We start from the raw sequence: 22,595 nt of genomic DNA on the forward strand, positions 1-22,595 counted from the left end.
TGTTAAGTGGGGGTGTGTGTGTGTTTGTGTACGTTTGTGCGCGTGTGTCTCTGCCCACAGAAGGGCCTATAAAGTATGGTCAAATTAGAGTTCCTAATCCTCGTCTCTTCAGTCTTTATGACCTGAACTCAACCCCACCATACACACAAAAAAAGCGGTGATGTCACCATTTGGCCATCATCAGTTGGTATGTTGGAAGCCAACAGTCTACACAGCTGTGTTACCTTTTTTAGGGCTCCTTGGCCAGTTGACAGAGTTGGAGTTTCTTTCAGTTCCACTTGACTGGCTGAGGAAACTCGATTTAGATGTGCTGGATTTAGGGGCCGCACGAACCTGAACTGGAGGAGGCTTGTGCAGAATCTGCCCCCTCTGCATCAGTATGTTTGTTTCTTGTGATTTTTTTTTTGGGGGGTGGAGAGATACACGTCATTATTATTTGCATGCTGTGGTTTTCTGATCCAGTGACGTCGAGGGCTCCCCTGCCAACTGTTCATGGAATCATAGAATTATGCAGCACAGAAGGAGGCCATTCGGCCCATTGGGCCTGTGCCGGCTCTTTGAAAGAGCAATCTAATTAGTCCTATTCCCCTGCTCTTTTCCTGTAACCCTGCAGATTTTTCCCTTTCGAGTACTTATCCAATTCCCTTTGAAAGTTATTATTGAATCTGCTTCCACCACCCTTTCAGGCAGTGCGCTCCAGATCATAACAACTCGCTGCGTAAATTTTTTTTTTTCCTCATGTTTCCTCTGGTTCTTTTGCCAATCACCATAAATCTGTGCCCTCTGATTACTGACCCTTTTGCCATTGGCAACAGTTTCTCCTTATTTACTCTTATTAAAACTGTTCGTGATTTTGAACACCTCTATCAAATCTCCCCTCAACCTTACCTGCTCCAAGGAAAATTCATGAGTAAGTCATAATTAATTCTTTTTTTTTATTAATGTTTCTCCTCCAATTTGTGGTGTATTCCTCTCCCTTGTACCCCTTCATATACACCACACATCAATTGGCCTGGGGAGCGGAGTTTTAGAGAAAGAACGAGGTGATTGCTGAGGAGATGCACTGGAATTTAGGGTTCCAACGCTTCAGGATTGTCCCGGAGTCTCCAGGAATTAAAGATTAATCTCCTGGACACTGCCTTGAGCAACCAGGGAGAAAAATCATAGGGGCAGTAAAAAAAAAATTGTGTTTTTTATTCATTTAATTTGAACACTTGTTTATTAATTATAACTAAATATTGGAGGACAAAGGCTGTTTGGGCAGGGTGGTTGGAAGCAGATGGCCATGTAATGAAGCCTCCAGGAATATGGCCAACCAGAGTTGGCAATCCTAACTGGAATAGTATGGAATGATTTACATTTTTTGCTCTCCTTTCTCCATTGCCCCTCGCCTTACCTGTGGCAAAGTTCCTTCTCTCCTGTCCACCCCCTCCCCTTGGATTTCTATTGGGAAATAATATAAAAAGAAAGAAAGGCTTTCATTTCCAGTGGTTTCAAGTCTCACTCAAGAGCCTTGAGCACAAAATCCAGGCTGACACTTCAGTTGCAGTACTGAGGGAGTGTTGCACTGTCTGACCTGCCGTCTTTCAAATGAGATGTTAGACTGAGGTCCCGTCTGCCCCCTCGGGTGGACGTAAAAGATCCCACGACACTCTTTCGAAGAAGAGGAGGGGAGTTCTCCCCGGTGTCCTGGCCAACATTTATGCCCTTGAGCAACACCACTGAAGCAGATTATCTGGTCATTATCACGTTGTCATTTTTGGAATCTTGCTGTGCGCACATTGTCTGCCGCGTTTCCTACATTACAACAATGGCTATGCTTCAAAAAGTACTTCGTTGGCTGTAAAGCGTTTTGGGACGTCCTGAGATCACAATTCGCGCTATAGAAATGCAAAATTTTTTTTCTCTTATATAATGGGCTCTGGAGAGGAAACATTCCTGACCCCTGTCCTGTGATTTGTCTGGGAAGTGCACCTGTGGATGGATATGTGGTCCGGCTGTGTCCCCTCGCAGTTAAACTGCCCGGCGACCATCCCTATCTAGGTTCACACATGGAGAATAGCCACTTAGGTGAGGTACCAGTGGATGGATAGCAAGTAAAACCGCACCGTTTATATTTTTAAAAAAAAAAGACGGCAAAGGCTTTCATTGACCCATTAACGGCTGTAGATCAAAGCAGACCTGAGTGTTGTCTTTCTTTTCCTCTAAATATAGTTGAGCCTTTTTCTTTGGCTGCATGCCAGAGCACCTGCAGAAATAAAAAGCCACTAACCCAATTGCTGCAGTGTTGTCTGGAGAGTGATGGGCCTACAAGTGTGCTGCTGCAGCTTGATTCAAATCAAGCCAGGAGGAAATTGCACTTTTTAATCTGTAATATTTTGTTTTACATAATCTAATATACCTCCTCTCCTCAGTCTGTCTTGTGTGCACGTGTCTGTTCGATGCAACTTTTCTGCACCTTTCTCGGGAGTACCGAGATGCTCTTGCTCCTACCTTCGTCTAGCATTTGTTTACAAACTTCTGCAAACTCTTGTTCAGTGTTGACCTTTCAGTGTCCCTCCCTCCCCCCCCCCCCCCCCCCACCCCCCCCGAATACTCATCTAATTATGTAACGATATTGTTTTAGGATGGGTTTTTAAGCTTTACTTTAGAGGGTGTGACTGGGGCCTTGTTTTGGGATAGATTATCTCACTGTTGGCAGCCTTTTTGTTTCGTTGAGAAGTTTAGGCAAAAGGCCTATTGTGCAGGACACCATCACCATTCAAAGAGGAGATGAGAGGAATCGGGAAGTAGTGTTTGGGTGGCATCAAACTTGGGTAAAATAGTGCGAAGCTTCTTTGAAGAGAGATGTAAGGGGGAGATGGGTAAGTACATGAAGGAGAAAGGAATAACAACAACAATAACAACTTGCATTTATAAAGTGCCTTTAACGTGGCAAAATGTCCCAAGGCGCTTCACAGGAGCGTTATCAAACAAAATTTGACACCGAGCCACATGAGATATTAGGACAGGTGACCAAAAGTTTGGTCAAAGAGGTATGTATTAAGGAGCGTCTTAAAGCAGGAAAGAGAGGTTTAGGGAGGGAATTCCAGTGCTTAAGGCCTAGGCAGCTGAAGGCGCGGCCACCAATGGTGGAGCAGTTAAAATCGGGGATGCGCAAGAGGCCAGAGTTGGAGGAGTGCAGAGATCTCGGAGGGTTGTACGGCTGGAGAGGTTACAGAAATGGGGAGGTGCGAGGCCATGGAGGGATTTGAAAGCAAGGGTGAGAATTTTAAAATCAAGGCATTGCCAGACCGGGAGCCAATGCACAGAAGGATATGCTGGTGGGGGTTAGATGAAGTAGGGTGGGAGGAGGTTCGTGTGGAGCATAAAAACACCAGCGTAGACCAGTTGGGCTGAATGGCCCGTTTCTGTGCTGTAAATTCTATGTAAAGATGTGTCTGAGGCTAGAAATGAGATGAATTGCCTAATGATGGACTATTTTTTTATGAATCCTCATGTGAGACATGACAAAGACTTTCTTTCATATGTCTTTCATGTTCTTGAGACTTCTCCAAGCACTTCACTTTTGAAGTGAAGTCATTCTTGTTTTAGTAGGCAGAAGAGACAGCCAATTTGCGCACAGCAAGGTCACACAGACAGCAGTGAGATAAATGATCTGATTATCTGTTTTGGTGGTGTTGGTTGAGGGGTGAATGTTGGCCAGGACCTAGGGAGAACACCCCTGCATTTTGCATAGTGCCGCAGGATTGTTTGTGCCCACATGAGAGGCCTCGATTTAATGTCACATGCAAAAGGAAGATCGAGGAGCTGCCCCAGATCTGGTAGCAGGATTCAAGTCTTGGATGGGCTTGAGCTATACGCAGAGTTAGGAGATGCTGGAGTGAAAAGCTGTTGACAACCTCAAATTTTCTTCTCTTTAACCACCCCGCCCACCACCAAATCTTCTTTGACCTAGAGATGCTGAGGTCAATTATAGAGTCCTTTCTGTCACTTCAACTGACATCAGTTAGCTCAGCACAGACTGGGAATGAAGCTACTCACTCGACAGATTCACTATTCCACTGGGGATTGGTGGCTTCCTTGTTATCCTTTTAAAGGTATTTTTCCCCCACGATCATGCCAGCCCTGCCTGAGTGGGTGACCGTGTTCCTAGCCCTCAGCAAATGCTACATTATAGTTAGATAGATTAGAACTTACATTCATACAGTGCCTTTCATGATCTCTGGACGTTCCAAAGCGCTTTACAGCCAACTAAGTACTTTTTTGCCAATTTGTGTTCAGCAAGATCCCACTAACAGCAATGAGATCATGACCAGTTATCTTTTTTAGTGATGTTGTTTGAGGGCTAAATATCGGCCAGAACACTGGGGAGAACTACCCCGCTCTTCGAATAGTGCCATGGGATCTTTTATGTCCATCTGAGAGGAAAGGCGGGGCCTCGGTTTAACATCTCTGAGAAGTATCAGAAACCGGATCACTACATAGGAATCTAGGAGCCGGAGAAGGTCATTCATCCCTTCGAGCCTGTTCCGCCATTCATTTGGATCACGGCTGGTCTATATTTTAACTCCATCTCCCCGTCTTGGATCCGTAACCCTTAATACCCTTGACTAATAAAAATTCTATCAATTTCAGTTTTGAAATTTTCAATTGGCCCCCAGCCTCAAAAGCTTTTTTTTGGGGTGGGGGGGTGGAGGATGAGTTCCAGATTTCCACTACCTTTTGTGTGAAGTAGTGCTTCCTGACATCACCGTTGAACGGCCTAGCTCTAATTTTAAGGTTATGCTCCCTTGTTCTGGACTCTCCCACCAGAAGAAATAGTTTCTCTCTATCTACCCTATCAACTCCTTTAATCACCTGAAACACCTCAATTAGATCGCCCCTTAATCTTCTATACTCAAGGGAATACAAGCCTCGTCTATGCAACCTGCCCTCACAATTCAACCCTTTGGCCCCTACTAGGATGGAAAGAGCAGGGGAGTGGGACTAATGGGATAGCTCTGTTAACGAGCTGGCACAAGCATGATAGGCCGAATGGCCTCCTTCTGTGCTCTCATTCTATAATACTACTCCCTTGCCAGCCTAGTTTAGCTCTGGAACACGGTGGGAGAGGAAGAAAGTGGGTGGCAATTGGTCTCTTGATACTCACAATGAGCTGCAAAATCTTGCCCGCCCCCCCTTCAGATTCTTAGTGACATCTGTAGGGATCCTTGTGTCCCTGAACATGCTGGTGCCATCCTTCAGTCCTACTTTGAGTGTATCCATAAATGTGACAACCCCTCCTATTCTACTTGCTTTCTGCAAAATCTGGGCAGGCTTAGGGCCATCAGTGTGGGCAAGCTTGGCATCTATACACTGTTGTTTTGAGATCTCCTTCACTTCAACTTTAGAGGCATTTTACTGGACTTGCCCGAAGTCTGTGTCCTGACCACCAGTTGACCAGATTTGCCCCTTTTTGTGTGGATTTTTTTTTTGATTACATGTACATTGGAAGGGGTGCTCTGATAAATGCAGGTCAAAGGTCATAGATCACCTGTTGTGGGAAGCAGTGATGGTTGCCATCCAGTTATTAACACTTGAAGATGAGGCAGGGGGTTCTGGACTATCAGGAATCGGGAACACCAAGACAGCTGAGGAGCTTCTAATGTGCCAGTAACGTGCAGATATCTCAGTAAAGAAGAGTGAGGGTGAGAGTTCACCATTGCTGACCTATGACCTGAAACTAAAGAATGACTTCTGGGAATGCAGACTGGCAATGCTGAAGCAATCCAGCCATATTTGTCTAGTTTCCAATTAATCCTCATCAAAAAACCTTTTGGAGTCAAAACATTTGGACCACAGCCTCTGTTATGCATACAAACGTATACAGTCTGAGGTCAGGTTTAGATCTCTGACTGCTGTTGTGAATGTAGAGGTAACTTTGCACTGCAGGGAGTGAGTTCTGGTTTCAATAAACTGGCCTCTGGAAGCAGGTTATACCAACCAGCCCTGAAGAATAACTATAAATACTTTGCAAGCTTGCTGCCACATTCTCCAGCCCACTTTCACCTTTTCACAACAATAACAACTTGCATTTATACTGTGCCATTAACGTAGTAAAACATTCCAAGGCGCTTCACGAGCATAATCAGACATGATTTGACACCGAGCCACATAAGGAGACATTAGGACAGATGACCAAAAGCTTGCTCAAAGAGGTAGGTTTTAAAGGAGCATCTTAAAGGGGGAGAAAGATGCAGAGAGGTTTAGGGAGGGAATTCCAGTGCTTAAGGCGTAGACAGCTGAAGGCATGGCTACCAGTGGTGGAGCGAAGGATATTGGGGATGCACAATAGGGTACAATTGGAGGAATGCAGAGTTCTCGGAGGGTTGTAGGGCTGGAGGAGGTTACGGAAATAGGGAGGGTTGAGGCTATGGGTGGATTTGAATACAAGGACGAGAATTTTAAATTCAAGGCATTGCTGGACCGGGAGCCAACACAAGAATTTAATGTGAGCATGATGTCTGATTGTTAATGATAGTCACGGAGCTGTGGCTTGGAGAGGCGAATGGACAATGCCGCTCAGTTCTCCTGCTTGGATTCATATCTCGAGACCGGACTAGAGTACCACGGCAGCAAAAATAGTTATGAACCATTCCCTTACCCTAGATGGGTATTGGCAGGCTTTTGGACCAAAGGCCGAATTTCAGCTATCCGAACTTGCAATATCTACAGCAGCAGTCCAGCGTCTTAAGTTGGAAGTCTAACCTGACCTCAGATTGCCTACATATATGTGCAGTGCAGGGTTTGGCGAAAGTGTTTTGACTGCCTCGGTTGTCTACATGGCAACAATGATTGCAACTCAAAAGTAATCCATTGGTTGCAATGCACTTTAGGATGTCCTGAGGAGTCACTGGATCGTGATGAGAAGCAGGAGCCTTGGCTGACTTTTTTTTGCTTCCTAGTCCAGGACCACTGAAGTTACTTGGTGCATCCCCTACTGCCACCTCAGTTGGGGTTGGGTAACTCAACACAGGCCCAGCATCTAACCTGGGACCTTCCAGGTTTGTGTGGCTCAATACCACAGCAGGCACTTTAAGTCACCAGGGGAAGCTTGACGATGGTGTTTGAGCAGAAACTGAATGCTATTGGCTAAAAAGCGGCCAGACGCTCAAAAGGGCAACCTCTGAACATCCCAAAGCGCTTCACAGCCAAGGAAATACTTTTCTGAAGTGTAGTCACTAATATAACGTGGCAGTCAGTTTATGCACAGCAAGCTCCCACAAACAGCAGTGAGATAAATTAGATCATTTGTTTGTGATGTTAATTGAGCAATAAATGTTGGTCGGAACACCGGGGAGAACTTCCCTGCCCTTCCTTGAAATAGCGCCCTCCGAGATCTTTTATGTCTACCTGAGAGGGCAGACGGAGCCTCGGATTAACGTCTCATCTGAAAGATGGCACCTCTGCCAGTGCTGCGCTGAAGTATCAGATTGCGTGCTCAAATCTCTGAATTGGGGGTTGAACCTATGGCATTCTGGTGAGAGTGCTACCACTGAGCCACGGTTGAGTACATCATTCCCACTTCGCTCGGCAACTTTTATTTCTTTCCTTGGATAAAAGGCTTCCACAAGTAAAAGTTCCTGCAGCAATCATTTTATATCCGATTACATGTGATGCTTTTAATCCAGCTGTAACTGTCTCCTGGAAGGATGAGTCACTACGACGCTACCACGGTAACCTGCAAAGCCCTTTAGTGCTCTTAAGTACGAGGAGTACTGCAAACCCTTCCTTTGCTTGGCTCAGACAAACCTGTTTTGCTTTTTGTATTCATTGCAAAGGAACCTATTGTCACAGGAAGTGCTGCCAAGGAAGATCTCGAGTTGCGTTATTAACCAGCAAAGAGCAGTTCTAATGAACGTTATCCTTGAAGTAGAGGCAGGGTGTGGCCATATCTGTGTCTCCAGGGTTTAGCAAGTAGGTGATTTCTGGTCATCAGTGGCTGCCTCGATCTAATATATTGGAGCTGGCACTGTAATGGTGTGTTTTTTTTTTAAAAACAAAATATTCTTGTGATCTATATTTTAATTTTTTTTTAGCCCAACACTAGTGGGATGGAACCTGCGTTCGGAGATGCTTTTAGAAGCTGTTGCCTCTACTCGTCCTTGGACCAGACCGTCGCCAGCCCAGAGAGCAGCCCCGACTCGGGCTTTCTGTATGAACAGGTGCGGGGATGATAAAGATGCATTTATAAATTTTTTTTTTTTTTTTTAGATTGCAGTTTCCTATAAAATTGTGAGTTTTTTTGGGTGTGGAAGGAGAGCAAAAGTTGGAGAATGCATAAGTTTGAAGTCCGTTAAACTTTATGCACAGCAGCCCCAGATAACCAGGTGCATTGCTGCCTGACTAATGTCTGTAGTACTATAGTTTCATGGTACAACCAAAACTGGTTTTAATGTATCTTTCTGTAAGTGGTACAGATTTCCCTAATTCAACCCTTGCTGAATGAAAATGCAATGGTATATATTTCTTACATTACAACAGTGACTACACTTCAAAAGTACTTCGTTGGCTGTAAAGCGCTTTGGGACGTCCTGAGGTCATGAAAGGCACAACATAAATGCAAGTCTTTTTTTTCTTTTAGCCTTTGTGCCCCTAGTACAGTTATATCCTGAACAGTGCCCTTGACACATTTGGTGGAGCAATGCTCTAGGCATTACCCTCGGTGCATTGGTACAACTATACGTTTGACACACATGATGCAGCAATACCCTGGGCAGTCATGGTGCTGTAATGCCGTTGGTACAGGAATGAAGATGAGTCCAATAGAAATAAGACACAGTGAATCTAAAGAAAGAAGGAAAGACTTGCATTTATAGTGTCTTTCATGACCTGTAGTATCTTGCAACGCAGAAGGAGGCCATTAGGCCCATTGTGCTTGTGCTGGCTCTTTGAAAGAGCTATCTAACTAGTCACACACCCCAGCTCTTTCCCCATAGCCCTGCAAACTTTTCTTTTTGACTTTTAGGTAATAAAGATTAGGAAAGGCCATTCAGCCCAAGAGAGCTCATCTCTCTGGTACATTAACTTTCCCATCATAACATCTAAATATAACTTGAATAACTGCAATGATTTATCTTGCTTAGTAGATCCATGTGGTAGAAGTAAATTTGGTGTTGAGGGAATTACTTGGACCTGGTCAAAAGCTGTGGTGAAATAACTGAAAATATGTCTGTATCTGGGTATATAGTTTACACATGTAACATGTCGGGGAGATTTCCCTGTGCCTGTATATGGTAAAGAAGCCATTGTTGATCAGATAAATGTTAAAAGTCCAGTTGTGATCAATCAGGATTTTAAGTAATGAAAGTCAAGGTGTTACAATCTGAATGCAAACTTTCACACGCATAGGGTCCAGAGTCCGTTTTGGGTGGTGGGGGGGGGGGGGTGAGGAAGAGACTGCAAAAAGTATCATTGCAAATTTTTGTGGACCTGTGCAGTAAATTTAAATATTGCAGTACACCTCTTCAACCACTAGAGGAAACTCTATTGCCATAACTCGCTAATGGGCTACGGTGTCAGAAATAATGATTACAGTATTCGCCAGTTTATTGCAAGATGTAGAAAGAACCTTAATGCTTAGACATTTAAAATGGCCGTGAACCCATATTTTTGTTTTTTCATAACCACCTGTCGTTTTTAATTTTACTTTTTCTTCCCCCTTCTCTCTTCTCTTCAAACCTACTGTGTTTGAATTCCCCATCCGTTACCCTACACTGATTAGATAAAGAATATTTTCAGGAATAGTTTTCTTAATGTTTACTTAGAAATTATGGAGCTGAAAATGAATGTCTCATCTCAGGATGAGGACTTTGCTAGGTGTTGTCTGGGATAATTCACCCACATCCTACCCATTCGAAGTTATCAGTGTTTTATGTCTGTGGGCACATTTCCCTTCTGTTTTTGTGGATTTGATTTTCTCCCTCTCATTTACTGTAATGATATTGGACCATGTACCAACTGCAGTCAAGCAGATGACTTCCCAAATTGCTACCAATAATTCTCCCAACTGTCTAGTTGGAGATAGGCAAGAGTGGCCCTTCACCCTTGCGATGCATGGAGATGCCTAGTCTCTGCTTGGTGCCATTGGGCTTCACAGTTGGGTTCAGGATAGGAGGAGTGAGGAATGGTTGAGAGGAAGAAGTGAATTGCGCTGCAAAAGTCCACACACACAATATTAATTTTACTTTCTTCTTTTGTCAATCCTAGGAACGTCAGTTAGCCTATACTAATAGCTCCAGAAATGACCTGCTAAGTCTGAATTTGTACAGGAGCCCAGTGAAAGATAATATAGAGTTACTGAGTGATCTAGTGGATGATGAACCATCCGACAGCAACAGATGTGAGCGTTGGGATATATCTGCTTTGGAAGACTTTACTAAATACACCAAAACTGATCTTTGGAACAATAAAGAGTTGGACTTGTTGGGTTTGGATGAGCACGCAAGCCCTTATCAAAATGAAGCCGAGGTATCTCAAACGCCAACGCTAGCTGAGCTGAATGCTGATGACTCACAGCTTGTTGGTGACTCTTGGTGCCTCCTTAGAACTGTGAAGGAGGCTTCTCCATTCTCTGGTAAGCCTGACAGTGTCTGCAGAACCACAGAAACTTTTAAAAAAGGCAACTGTATGGATTCTTTAATAGATTCTGACTTCCAGTCAGATGGCACTGTTTTTCTTCAGAAAAGGGAAGACCAGCAAAGTCATTTGAGAAGCAGCGAGCCCTGTATTAAGGCGGTAGGTCCCAGAAATACTGAGGTGCCATCTAAACCTGGAAGCCATGACCTCCGTAACCAGACCAGTAATTCCAGAGTAAAAGTAGACTCTGTGTCGAGTCCGGAAGATGGAGCAGTTCGCAACCGAACAGGATCGAGTTCTTGGAAGCATCACAAACAATCGGCAACCACAGAGCTGAGGGACAAGAGTGTAGAGAAAACCGACTTTAATAAGGGAGATGGCCAAGTCTACACTCATCTGACTGCGTTCCCGATCTGGTCTGACGGGCAGGCAAGTGGGGGGCGAAGCCCTGAAGCTGGGATTGAACTGAAGAACGATGAGCACAACTATTCCCTGTTTAGCGCTGAAGGTGTGGGGTTGCAAGCAAAAGAAGAGAGGCTGGAACCTGATGATGGTTCTGACAGTGATCAGGATGACAGTGAGAATGAAGATGACGAGGAGGAAGAAGACGATGATGATGAAGATGCAGATAAAGATGACTTCAGTGATTACCTTTCTGATGCAGGTAAATTGAGCGTACAGTTGCATTTTATTGGCTTAAATATTTATGGAATATTCTCTGTTAAGGCTAATATCTTTGAATATTTGGCTGGGTAATTTTTTTAAATAACATGATGTAGTTAGCTTCTTGAATGGAGTTTAAGTCCTCTGGACATTGCAGAAGCTTGGGCATAGAGATGGCTACAACTCTCCGTCAATAAGCCCATCAGTAAACTGTGACAGTAAGCAACAACAACTATAACTTGCCTTTATACAACATCTTTGACATAGTAAAACATCCCAAGGTGCTTCACAGGAGCGATTATCAAACAAAGTTTGACATCGAGCTACATAAGAAGATACTAGGACAGGTGGCCAAAAGCTTGGTCAAGGAGGTAGGGTTTAAGGAGCATCTTAAAGGAGGAGAGAGAGGAGAGGTTTAGGGAGAGAATTCCAGAACTTGGGGCCTAAGCAGCTGAAGGCTTGGCCGCCAATGGTGAAGCGATGAAAATTGGGGATGCGCAAGAGGCCAGAATTAGAGGAGAGCAGAGATTTGTAGGGTCGGAGGAGGTTACAGAGATAGGGAGGGGCGAGGCCTTGGAGGGATTTGAAAACAAGGATGAGAATTTTAAAATCAAGGCATTGTCGGACTGGGAGCCAATGTAGGCCAGCGAGCACAGGTGATGGGTGAACGGGACTTAGTGCAAGGTAGGATTCGGGCAGCAGAGTATTGGATGAGCTCAAGTTTACAGGGGGTGCAAGGTGAGAGGCCGGCCAGTAGAGCATTGCTATAGTCGAATTTAGAGGCAACAAAAGCATAGATGAGGGCAGCAGATGAGCTGAGGCAGGGGCAGTGACTGGCGACGTTATGGAGGTGAAAGTAGGCGGCATTGGTGATGGAGAGGATATGGGGTCTCAGTGTCCCTGTGCCAGATCAGAGATAAAGCCAGGGTTGTTGTTTCAGATCACTGTCCAGTGACCCCTGCTAGAATATGTAGTTGTGCAGATACTGGGTGAGAACAAAATCCAGCTCGGCTATGACACCCCCTCAGCTCGCAGATGGATGAGGTACCAGAGGCCAGCAAGTGCCCATGGAACAATACCGCAACAAGAGACGACACTTTTTTCATGAGATAAGGGACAAAAATTGTTGTCACGGAAGAGGAATGGAGGGTAAAAAGATTTGACTATAACTTTAACTTTAGCTTACAAACATCCTTTGTTGAGTAATTTAGATATAATCTCTGAATGTGGTAAGTATCGCAGGTTTGGGAGGAAAAAATTGACTTTGGACCCATTGTTCCCAAAGTGCTCCACCACTGGGGTTTCCTCATGTCTGGGTCTGTTGCAGACTAATTGATAGAGATCGATTGATATGATTAGTCAGCAACTCCGTTATCGTTGTATCATGCGACTACCAGGATGGTAGAGGGCAAAATAGATAGACTTTGGTCTTTTTTGGTCCAGCAATTCCTTTGTACAAAATAAGCAATGAGGAGGTTTTTTTTAACAAAAAAAGTGGAAAGAGCTGTCAGTTTTGAAAATATGACCCACTTCTGTGGAACAGCCCTATGACTATGTAGACAGTAAGTAAATCTGAAAAAATACATCCTCGTATGTTTTTTTGGGTATTGATGGATAATCAATGATCAATGCTGTCTAATTAGAACAAATTACCTCTTTCAGGCCATCATAAATTATTAGTGTATCTGGCCTGTTCCATTTGGGTATGTATGATGGCCAAATTTATACTGGAGCTTAAGGGTAGAAGCTATCCTGTTGGCTTAGGGACTAAATGCATTCTCTGATGTGCTATAAAGCCATACAGGCCAGAAAGTTTCCAAGTTCGATCCTCAGACTTTCGTCCCTAACTCTCACTCACTACCCTTATCCACGCCTTCATCACCTCCAGGCTTGACCATGTTCAGTGCTCCTCTTGTCACCTTCCTGTGTTCCATTCAAATTTCAACTTGCCCAAAGCTTCACTGCTCATTTCCCGTCTTGTTCCCCTATCACACTTGTCCTTGCCGATCTTCATTGCTACCTCCATCCCCCACACATTTCAAAATTCTTCTCGTTATGAAGTGCCTTCATTGCTTTGCCCCCTCACTGCCTCTGAAACCTCCTTCAGCCCTATGTTCCAGCACACGCTCTCCATCCTGTTGCCTTCTTTGCGTCTCACTTTCTCACCCGCGCACCCTCCCCCCCCCCCCCCACCCCACCCTCAGCGGCAGAGCCTTTGGCTATCTCAGCCTCGTGCTCAGAAAAACAATCTCCTTAACTCGCTCTGCCTTGCCACCATTCTTCTCTTCAAAAAGCCTCCTTAAAACCTACCTCATTGATCTTGCCTTGAATTACTACCCCTAACCCTTCCACTACTATTTGGTGACCAGTTTTTTTTGTTTGTTTTTTGCAATTTGGGGCAACTTATTACATTGACAGTGTTGTAAAAATGCAAGTTGTAGCTGAGTTAGTTGGTGAGTTAGTCAGATCAAGCAGCAATTTGGATGCTACAATTGGCAGCAAGCTAGGAGTAATGAGGAGGATGGGGATAGAATCATAGAAGTTACAACATGGAAACAGGCCCTTCGGCCCAACATGTCCATGTCGCCCAGTTTATACCACTAAGCTAGTCCCAGTTGCCTGCACTTGGCCCATATCCCTCTATACCCATCTTACCCATGTAACTGTCCAAATGCTTTTTAAAAGACAAAATTGTACCCGCCTCTACTACTGCCTCTGGCAGCTCGTTCCAGACACTCACCACCCTTTGAGTGAAAAAATTGCCCCTCTGGACCCTTTTGTATCTCTCCCCTCTCACCTTAAATCTATGCCCCCTCGTTATAGACTCCCCTAGCTTTGGGAAAAGATTTTGACTATCGACCTTATCTATGCCCCTCATTATTTTATAGACTTCTATAAGATCACCCCTTAACCTCCTACTCTCCAGGGAAAAAAGTCCCAGTCTGTCTAACCTCTCCCTGTAAGTCAAACCATCAAGTCCCGGTAGCATCCTAGTAAATGGGGATGCGGTGGGGAGAAAAAAGGATTGAAATCAACCAGGCCTCCTTTCTCCTGATAGCAAAGGAGTATACAAGTGTATGGACTGTGCGTGAGGAAAGGGTTTGGCAGGATCAAGATGCCCTCTGCAAATGGCTGAGCTGCTTTTACTTCCTGACTGTGATGACTTATTGTGAATAGCCACTTGGGCGAGATACTGGAGGGGCCCCCGGGTGGGGTACAGGCGCATGCCTGGGGTCTATGGATCTGTACCAGAGTAAGAGTCTGAGCCTTCAGGAAAAAGGAAGCAAAACAGGAGCTCTGAAAATCTCAGCTGTTTTTATTTCTCAAAAGAAAGCAACTGACCTTGAATATTTATTATATTAAAGTGCCCCTTACTGAGACCTTATCATGAAAGATATGTTTCCATACTGGCTCTGGTCTTATTTATTATGAAGCAATTCTGAAGTAATTAATTTGACTTTTTAAAAAATCAAATGATAATCAGATCATCTGGTCATGATGGTAAATATTTTCCGGGCCCAAAACTACAGATTCAGTCTTCCATATCCTAAGGACTGCTGATGAACCTTGCCGTTCCAGAATAAATACTGATATGTATTTCATTTCTTGACCAGTGGACGTGAGTCTATATATTGGATGGAGCATGCAGTCTGCAGTACGACTTGCAGGTGTTTCAGTCTTCAAATTTACCGGCTCCAGCAAACTGAGACGGTGATGAGCTCTGATAAATGAGTGCAGCAAAGTCCAATAACTTTTCCAATGTTTTGGGAGATTTGTGCGAGGGTGAAAATATAATGAGGTGGCGTAAGTGTTGGGGTAGGGATAGGAAGGACTGTTGAGCGTGCTTGCCCATTCTGTGTATGTGCCCACATGCATGTATACGCTTTTTGGATATGCTTACAAGGGTGAAGTTCACCGTAATGGGTCAGGTCCCACATCCGCCATTTATTGCCTATCAATTTCTAAAGAGATTATCTCTTTCCTGCCCCCTCCACTGTATTAATATATTTCCGTTTCCTGTACTCTGTCCTTGATGGCGTTGAATGAGATTGAGAAAGCAGTACTGGTACCGATTTTCTGATTCACATAATGGGGCTTTCTCACAGTGGGCATGTTCACTGGCCAAGTTCATTCTCTTGGGATTGAGATTGATCTGACCATTGGGGCTTCAGGTTTTCAACGTGGAAAAGTGAAGACTGCCATCCCAGCAATTTGTGAAGATGCTGGGTTGCTTGGCCAGTTATGGTATGGGGGGGGCCTTACTGCATTTACAGGGGAACATAACATAAAGGCCATTAAGCTCAATAAGACATTCTATTGTTTTTATAGATCAATCCCACCTACTTATATCACATGTTCCTCATTCCCTTTTGTCCTCAAAGCATCTAACAGTATTTTTCTATTAATAATGTGCGGCCAACGGAGGCATTCAACGTACCCTTGGGCTGCCAACACAGTGCCACTATTAAGATGAAGAATTCTGCTTATCTGATGTCCTCAATTCTCATGGGTCCTAAGCGTGGTTGTCAAAGGTTTGGGAAGCATAGTTCCATGATATTGGCCTTTATCGGGCCCAATAGAATTTTTTTTCCCCCACAGGATAATGAATGTGTGCAGAGATTCCTAAAGAAGGAAGCTAATTTGAAATCCATTGAGGAGGAAATGGAAGTTTAGAAATATATTAACAGCATTATTTGATTTTTTTTGGTCCCCTAGTCGAGGTAGCAGAAGGAACTTGGTGTGGGAGGGAAGTTGGTAGAATCATCTGAGACGAATTTCGGATGGAGTGGGATTGATGGGTTTCTTGTGTTCAATAAGGCTTGTGAAGAAAAGAGGGAGAGAGCACTTGAGCAGATGTCTCTGATTGGCTGCCACTCTCCTGATGGCCTAGCGTCAATATAAAAGCAACTTCTTTGTCTCTTGAACCCATTGTCTGCTTCAGTGGCCTTTCTTGGTAACTCAGTCCACAACTTTCACCTTTTGGCTGTGCTCCATAGTAGGGTGTCTCCAAATCCTAAGCAGCAGAGGGTGTAGTGTAGGCCAGACAACTCCATTCAGTCAACAAAAGCAAAATACTACAAATGCTGGAAATCTGAAATGAAAACAGAAAATGCTGGAAACACTCAGCAATTCAGGCAGCATCTGTGGCGAGAGAAACAGAGTTGACGTTTCATGTCGATGACCTTTCATCAGAACTGTTCATCCATTCAGTCAATGGCTTCCTTAACATTGAATTAAATCATTGCATCTACAATTGGATGGTTCTTGCATGACCCCAATAAGTTATCTAACTAATGAGTGTTGGCCAAGTCCTCATGGACATTCAGAACATGGATCTAGTCCATCTGAATAGGGGAGATTTCTTGCTTTGCAAAATCTCGCAGTCAAAGTTATTGGGAGAAATGAGTCCATAGTTTCTACACCGAAAGGTGTCTTTGTCCTGTAAGGGCACCAGGAATAAGGCCAATCCTGAGATTGCAGGTAATTCGCTAACTTCACTGGTTAAACGTATTGGGCAGCAATGGTGCCAACACGGCTGCATTCTGTTTTGGTTTCTAAAAATGGAACTGTAAGCTATGGCACTAGAGGCAGAGTGCTTGTATCAACCTCAAAACTTTGTAACGCATTTTCTTTTCCAGATTGTCTGTCTATTGTAATAACGACTGAGGCAGGCACGGGGATCCAGGAGATAGTATTGCAGGAGCCTCAGTCCCTGCACTTGTCTAATAGATTCAAGGTTCTTGCAACCCTTGTGGACAAGTGTGGGGACTGCAGGGAGGACGAGCAAACTGACCACGGCACCGTAGTACAGGAAGCTGTTCAAGTGGGGGGGAGTAGGCGGCAGTATAGTTAGGGGGATAGATACTGTTCTCTGCAGCCAGGAGCACGAGTCCCGAAGGCTATGTTGCCTACCCGGTACCAGGGTTAAGGACATCTCCTCTGGGCTGGAGAAGAACTTGTCGTGGTCAGGGGAGGATCCAGTTGTCGTGGTCAGGGGAGGATCCAGTTGTCGTGGTCCACGTAGGTACCAACGACATAGGTAGGACTAAGAAAAAGGTTCTGCTGAGAGAGTTTGAGCAGCTGGGGACGAAATTTAAAAAGCAGAACCGCAAAGGTAATAATCTTTAGATTATTACCTGAGGCACAAGCAAATTGGCATAGGGGTCATTAGGATCGGGGAGATGAATGCGTGGCTCAAAGATTGGTGTGGGAGAAGTGGGTTTTGATTCATGGGGCACTGGCACCAGTACTGGGGAAAGAGAGAGCTGTTCCGTTGGGACGGACTACACCTGAACCATGCTGGGACCAGAGTTCTAGCGAATCGAATAACTAGGGAGGTAGATAGTGTTTTAAACTAAATAAGTGGGGATAGGGTTCCGGTGGAGAGAAATCTAGAATACTAAAGAGAAAAGACAAGGAAGCAGTGCAGGGAAGTGATTGGGTTGGGTATAACCAGATTGTGTCAGGAAGGGACAGAGCGTACAAACAAGAGTGGACTAACAAATAGGGTCTGGGTAAGAAAAAATGGTAATTGGACAAATAGGGCCATAGTACAAAAAAATGTTAAGATGTCTAAAAATGTTAAAAAGACAAATCTAAAGGCACTGTATCTGAATGCACAAAGCATTCGTAATAAGGTAGATGAATTAACAGCACAAATAGATGTAAACGGATACGATATAATTGCGATTACGGAGACATGGCTGCAGGGTGACCAAGGCTGGGAGCTGAATATCCAAGGGTATTTGATATTTAGGAAGGACAGGCAAAAAGGAAAAAGAGGTGGGGTGGCCTTGTTAGTAAAGGGTGAAATCAGAGCAATAGTGAGAAAGGATATTGGATCAGAAATTAAAGATGTGGAATTGGGAAGCACCAAGGGGTGGAAAACACTGGTGGGAGTTGTCTATAGGCCTCCAAACAGTAGTGTAATGTAGGGGGAACGGCATCAAACAGGAAATTAGAGATGCATGTAACAGGGTACTACAGTAATCAGGGTGACTTTAATCTACATATAGACTGGCCACACCAAATTAGCAATAATACTATGGAGGATGAATTCCTGGAGAGTGTACGAGATGGTTTTTTAGACCAGTATGTTGAAGAGCCAACTAGGGAATAGGCTAACATAGATTGGGTATTGTGCAATGAGGAGGGTTTAATTAATAATGTTGTACAGGGTCCTTTAGGGAAGAGTGGCCATAATACGATAGAATTCTTCATTTAAGATGGAAAGTGAAATAGTCCAAACTAGGGTCTTAAACCTAAACAAAGGAAACTACGAAGGTATGAGGAGTGAGTTGGCTATGATCGATTGGGGAGCTTCATTAAAAGGCATGACTGTGAATAGGCAGTGGCTAACAATTAAGGAACGAACGCATGAATTGCAACAGTTATACATTCCTTTCTGGTGCAAAAATACAAAAGCGGCCCAACTATGGCTAACAAAAGAAATTAAGGATAGTATTCGATCCAAAGAGGAGTCATACAAAGTTGCCAAAAAAAGTAGCAAGCCTGAGGATTGGGAGCAGTTTAGAATTGAGCAAAAAAGGACCGAGAGATTGATTGAGGGGAAAAATAGAGTATGAGAGTAAACTTGCAAGGAACATAAGTGGACTGTAAAAGCTTCTACAAGTATGTAAAAAGATAAAGATTAGTGAAGATAAATGTAGGTCCCTTACAGTCAAATGGGAGAATTTATAATGGGGAACAAGGAAATGGCAGAGCAATTAAACAAATACTTTGGTTCTGTCTTCACGGAAGAGGACACAAATAACTTCCCAGAAATACTAGGGAACCAAGGGTCTAGTGAGAAGGAGGAATTAAAGGAAATTAGTATTCGTAAAAAAAAAATAGTACTGGAGAAATTAATGGGACTGAAAGCCGATAAATCCCCAGGGCCTGATAATCTGCATCCCAGAGTACTAAAAGAGGTAGCCATGGAAATAGTGGATGCATTGGTTGTCATCTTCCAAAATTCTATAGATTTTGGAACAGTTCCTGCAGATTGGAGGGTGGCAAATGTAACCCCCTTTTTTCAAAAAAAAAAGGAGGGAGAGAGAAAACCGGGAACTACAGATCGGTTAGCCTAACATCAGTAGTAGGGAAAATGCTAGAGTCTATTATAAAGGATGTGATAATAGGACACTTGGAAAATATCAATGGGATTAGACAAAGTCAACAAAGATTTTTGAAAAGGAATTCGTATTTGACAAACCTACTGGAGTTTTTTGAGGATGTAACTGGTAGGATAAGGGAGCACCAGTGGATGTGGTGTATTTGGATTTTCAGAAGGCCTTTGATAAAGTCCCACTTAAGATGTTAGTGTGCAAAATTAAAGCACATGGGATTGGTGGTAATATACTGGGATGGATTGAAAATTGGTTAACAGACAGGAAACCGAGAATAGGAATGAATTGGTCTTTTTCAGGGTGGCAGGCAGTGACTAGTGGGGTACCGCAGGGATCAGTGCTTGGGCCCCAGCTATTCACAATATATATCAATGATTTGGATGAGGAAACCAAATGTAATATTTCCAAGTTTGCGGATGACATAAAACTAGGTGGGATTGTGAGTTGTGAGGAGGATGCAAAGAGGCTTCAAGGCGATTTAGACAAGTTGAGTGAGTGGGCAAATACATGGCAGATGCAGTTTATCGTGGATAAATGTGAAGTTATCCACTTCGGAAGGAAAAACGGAAAGGCAGAGTAGTATTTAAATGGTGATAGATTGGGGAATGTTGATGTACAAAGGTGACCTGGGTGTCCTTGTACACCAGTCACTGAAAGCAAACATGCGGGTGCAGCAAGCAGTTAGGAAGGCAAATGTTATGTTGGCCTTCATTGCAAGAGGATTTGAGTACAGGAGCAAGGATGTCTTACTGCAGTTATACAGGGCCTTTGTGAGACCACACCTGGAGTATTGTGTGCAGTTTTGGCCTCCTTTATCTAAGAAAGGATATACTTGCCATAGAGGGAGTGCAGCGAAGGTTCACCAGACTGATTCCTGGAATGGCAGGACGGTCATATGAAGAGAGATTGGGTCGACTCGGCCTGTATTCACTAGAGTTTAGAAGAATGAGAGGGGATCTCCTTGAAACGTATAAAATTCTGACGGGGCTAGACAGACTGGATTCAGGGAGGATGTTTTCCCCTGGCTGGGGATCTAGAATGAGGGGTCACCGTCTCAGGGTACGGGGTAGGACATTTAGGACTGAGATGAGGAGAAATTTCTTCACTCAGAGGGTGGTGAACCTGTGGAATTCTCTACCACAGAAGGCTGTGGAGGCCAAGTCACTGAATATATTTAAGAAGGAGCTAGATAGATTTCTAGACACAAAAGGCATCAAGGGGTATGGGGAGAGAGCAGGAATATGGTATTGAGATAGAGGATCAGCCATGATCATATTGAATGGTGGAGCAGGCTCGAAGGGCCGAATGGCCTACTCCTGCTTCTATTTTCTATGTTTAACAACAATAACTTGCATTTATATTGCTGCTTTAATGTAGAGAGGTGGAGAGGTTTAGGGAGGGAATTCGGGGACTTAGGACCTAGATAGAAAAGGCAAGGAGGGGAGAGGGAAAGGCAGGAGCACAGAGATCTCGGAGGGTTGTTGAGCTGGGTTGGGGGGATGGGGGGTGGTGGGATGGCAGTTTTTAAACCAATTCCTCTTTGACAGGTTGTGCCTCGCCTATGTTCATCTTTCCAGACTGTGTGTCTCTCTGTCGTTGCAGTGATGGTTTGGTTCTTTGGATCAGCTGATCATTTTAACCAGTTCATCTTTGGACAGGTCATGGCACTGCTACTTCTTTTTGAAGTTAGGAGTGATGGAGATGGAAGTGAAAATTGTGAAGAGGGGAAGTATTTTTATTTTTAACGTATAGTATCATTTACAGGAAACGAACACGAGCCATCTGCAGATGTTGCATCGGAGACGGGCGCCAGACGACTGAAGCGTCGGTATTTCTGGGAGTACAATGACAGCCACGCCACACCCAGCAAACAAGAACGGACCCTGCAGCCTTCTGAGTGGGACTGCTACACGTTACCCAGTAATGTCTATCAGAAGGAGAATGGTATTGGGCAAGGTAAGAACGAAACAAATAGCATGGTAGATTACAGTGAAAGCTGTAAAGCTTTACCCATTCCTTTTTTTTCCCCCTCCCCTCCTATCCCCCATTCCTCTTATTCCCTCCCCTCCCTCTGGCAGTCCCACTCTCTCTCTGGCCCCCACCTACCCCGCACGCCTCTCCCGCTGGACTCTGGCCTCCCCACCTACCCTGCCCCTCTCTCTTCTTCTTTCTTCCCTCTTTCCCCTCTGGGATGTTGGGATTTTCTTACGTCAAGGACACTACATAGATGCAAGTTGTTGTTGTTTGTAATAGTTGGGACCTCCATTGTTTAATGTGAGTGCATTCTGATGGATTTCCACCTGTAAACACCTTGAACGAATGTATTTGGTAATTTACTTAAACTGGAGAAAGGAAGGTCATACCGAGAAATTCGAGATTCTACGGGATTTAGTCAAATTAACTTAATCAAGAACTCCACAAGAAGTTAACGTGGAATCACAGTCAGAAGAGGGAAGGTGAACAATTAATTTAAACACTGGGTGATGAATATTTGGAACCGACTGTTTAGGGAGGCATTGGAGGTGGATAGTGTTGGCAGATTCAAGAGGGAATCGGATATATATTTGGCAGAGAAAGGGCTTGAGGTGTATGAGAAAGAGATGACAAGAGTGGTACATGTTTCTTTTTAACTTTTGGGGCCAGCCATGGGGAGGACGGTGGTCTTGTTCAGTCCTGTACATTACAATGTTCCTAACTTGAACCAAGCTGTATTGAACTTGAACTGTGCTGTACTGGTTGTTAATCATGGCTGGTTTGGTCGTATCCAGATTGTGCATACTGCATATACATAAGGACAGATTATTTTGAAGTAGGTCAAATCCCCTTGGATTCACTTCTGGCTCTAAATATAATTTCCAACTCCAGAGGATACCAAGTCTGTGAAAAGTGTTTAGGTGGGGAGTGGGGCTATGGAGCGATATAGTTTGGCGGGTTGTGGGGGGAGTTATGAAGAAGTGTAGATGAAGGATGAGAAGAGGGAAACTTATGAATGATAATAGATGGGGGAAACCTTTTGAGTGAGCCTGAACTGAATTGTTTCATTTCGGGGTAATTAACAATTCCTCCCCTTTTTCCTATTATCAAGGGAAGCTGTTTTTTCTTTAAAAACCTGGCTTTAATCTTGGCTCTAGCCTTTTTTAAAATGAGGAGAGATTAAAAAGATCTCCGGTCCGATCCCTAGTC

General features: G+C 44.1%; 1 protein-coding gene across 2 annotated transcripts in view; it reads left to right on the forward strand.

The window, feature by feature from the left end:
• LOC137339946 (CREB3 regulatory factor-like) overlaps positions 1-22,595 on the forward strand; it is a 175,860-nt gene that overhangs the window by 127,774 nt on the left and 25,491 nt on the right. For both annotated transcript variants that reach the window (XR_010966642.1, XM_068002045.1), the window contains exons 4-6: positions 8,082-8,207; positions 10,252-11,284; positions 21,177-21,368. Coding sequence is in view for 1 of the 2 variants with exons in the window: in XM_068002045.1 (XP_067858146.1) it covers positions 8,082-8,207; positions 10,252-11,284; positions 21,177-21,368 (1,351 nt within the window). In the remaining variant the exon portion in view is untranslated. The remainder of the gene's footprint in view (positions 1-8,081; positions 8,208-10,251; positions 11,285-21,176; positions 21,369-22,595) is intronic.

The sequence above is a fragment of the Heptranchias perlo genome, chromosome 21 (genome assembly GCF_035084215.1).
Source record: "Heptranchias perlo isolate sHepPer1 chromosome 21, sHepPer1.hap1, whole genome shotgun sequence".
In the NCBI taxonomy this organism is placed as follows: Eukaryota; Metazoa; Chordata; class Chondrichthyes; order Hexanchiformes; family Hexanchidae; genus Heptranchias; species Heptranchias perlo.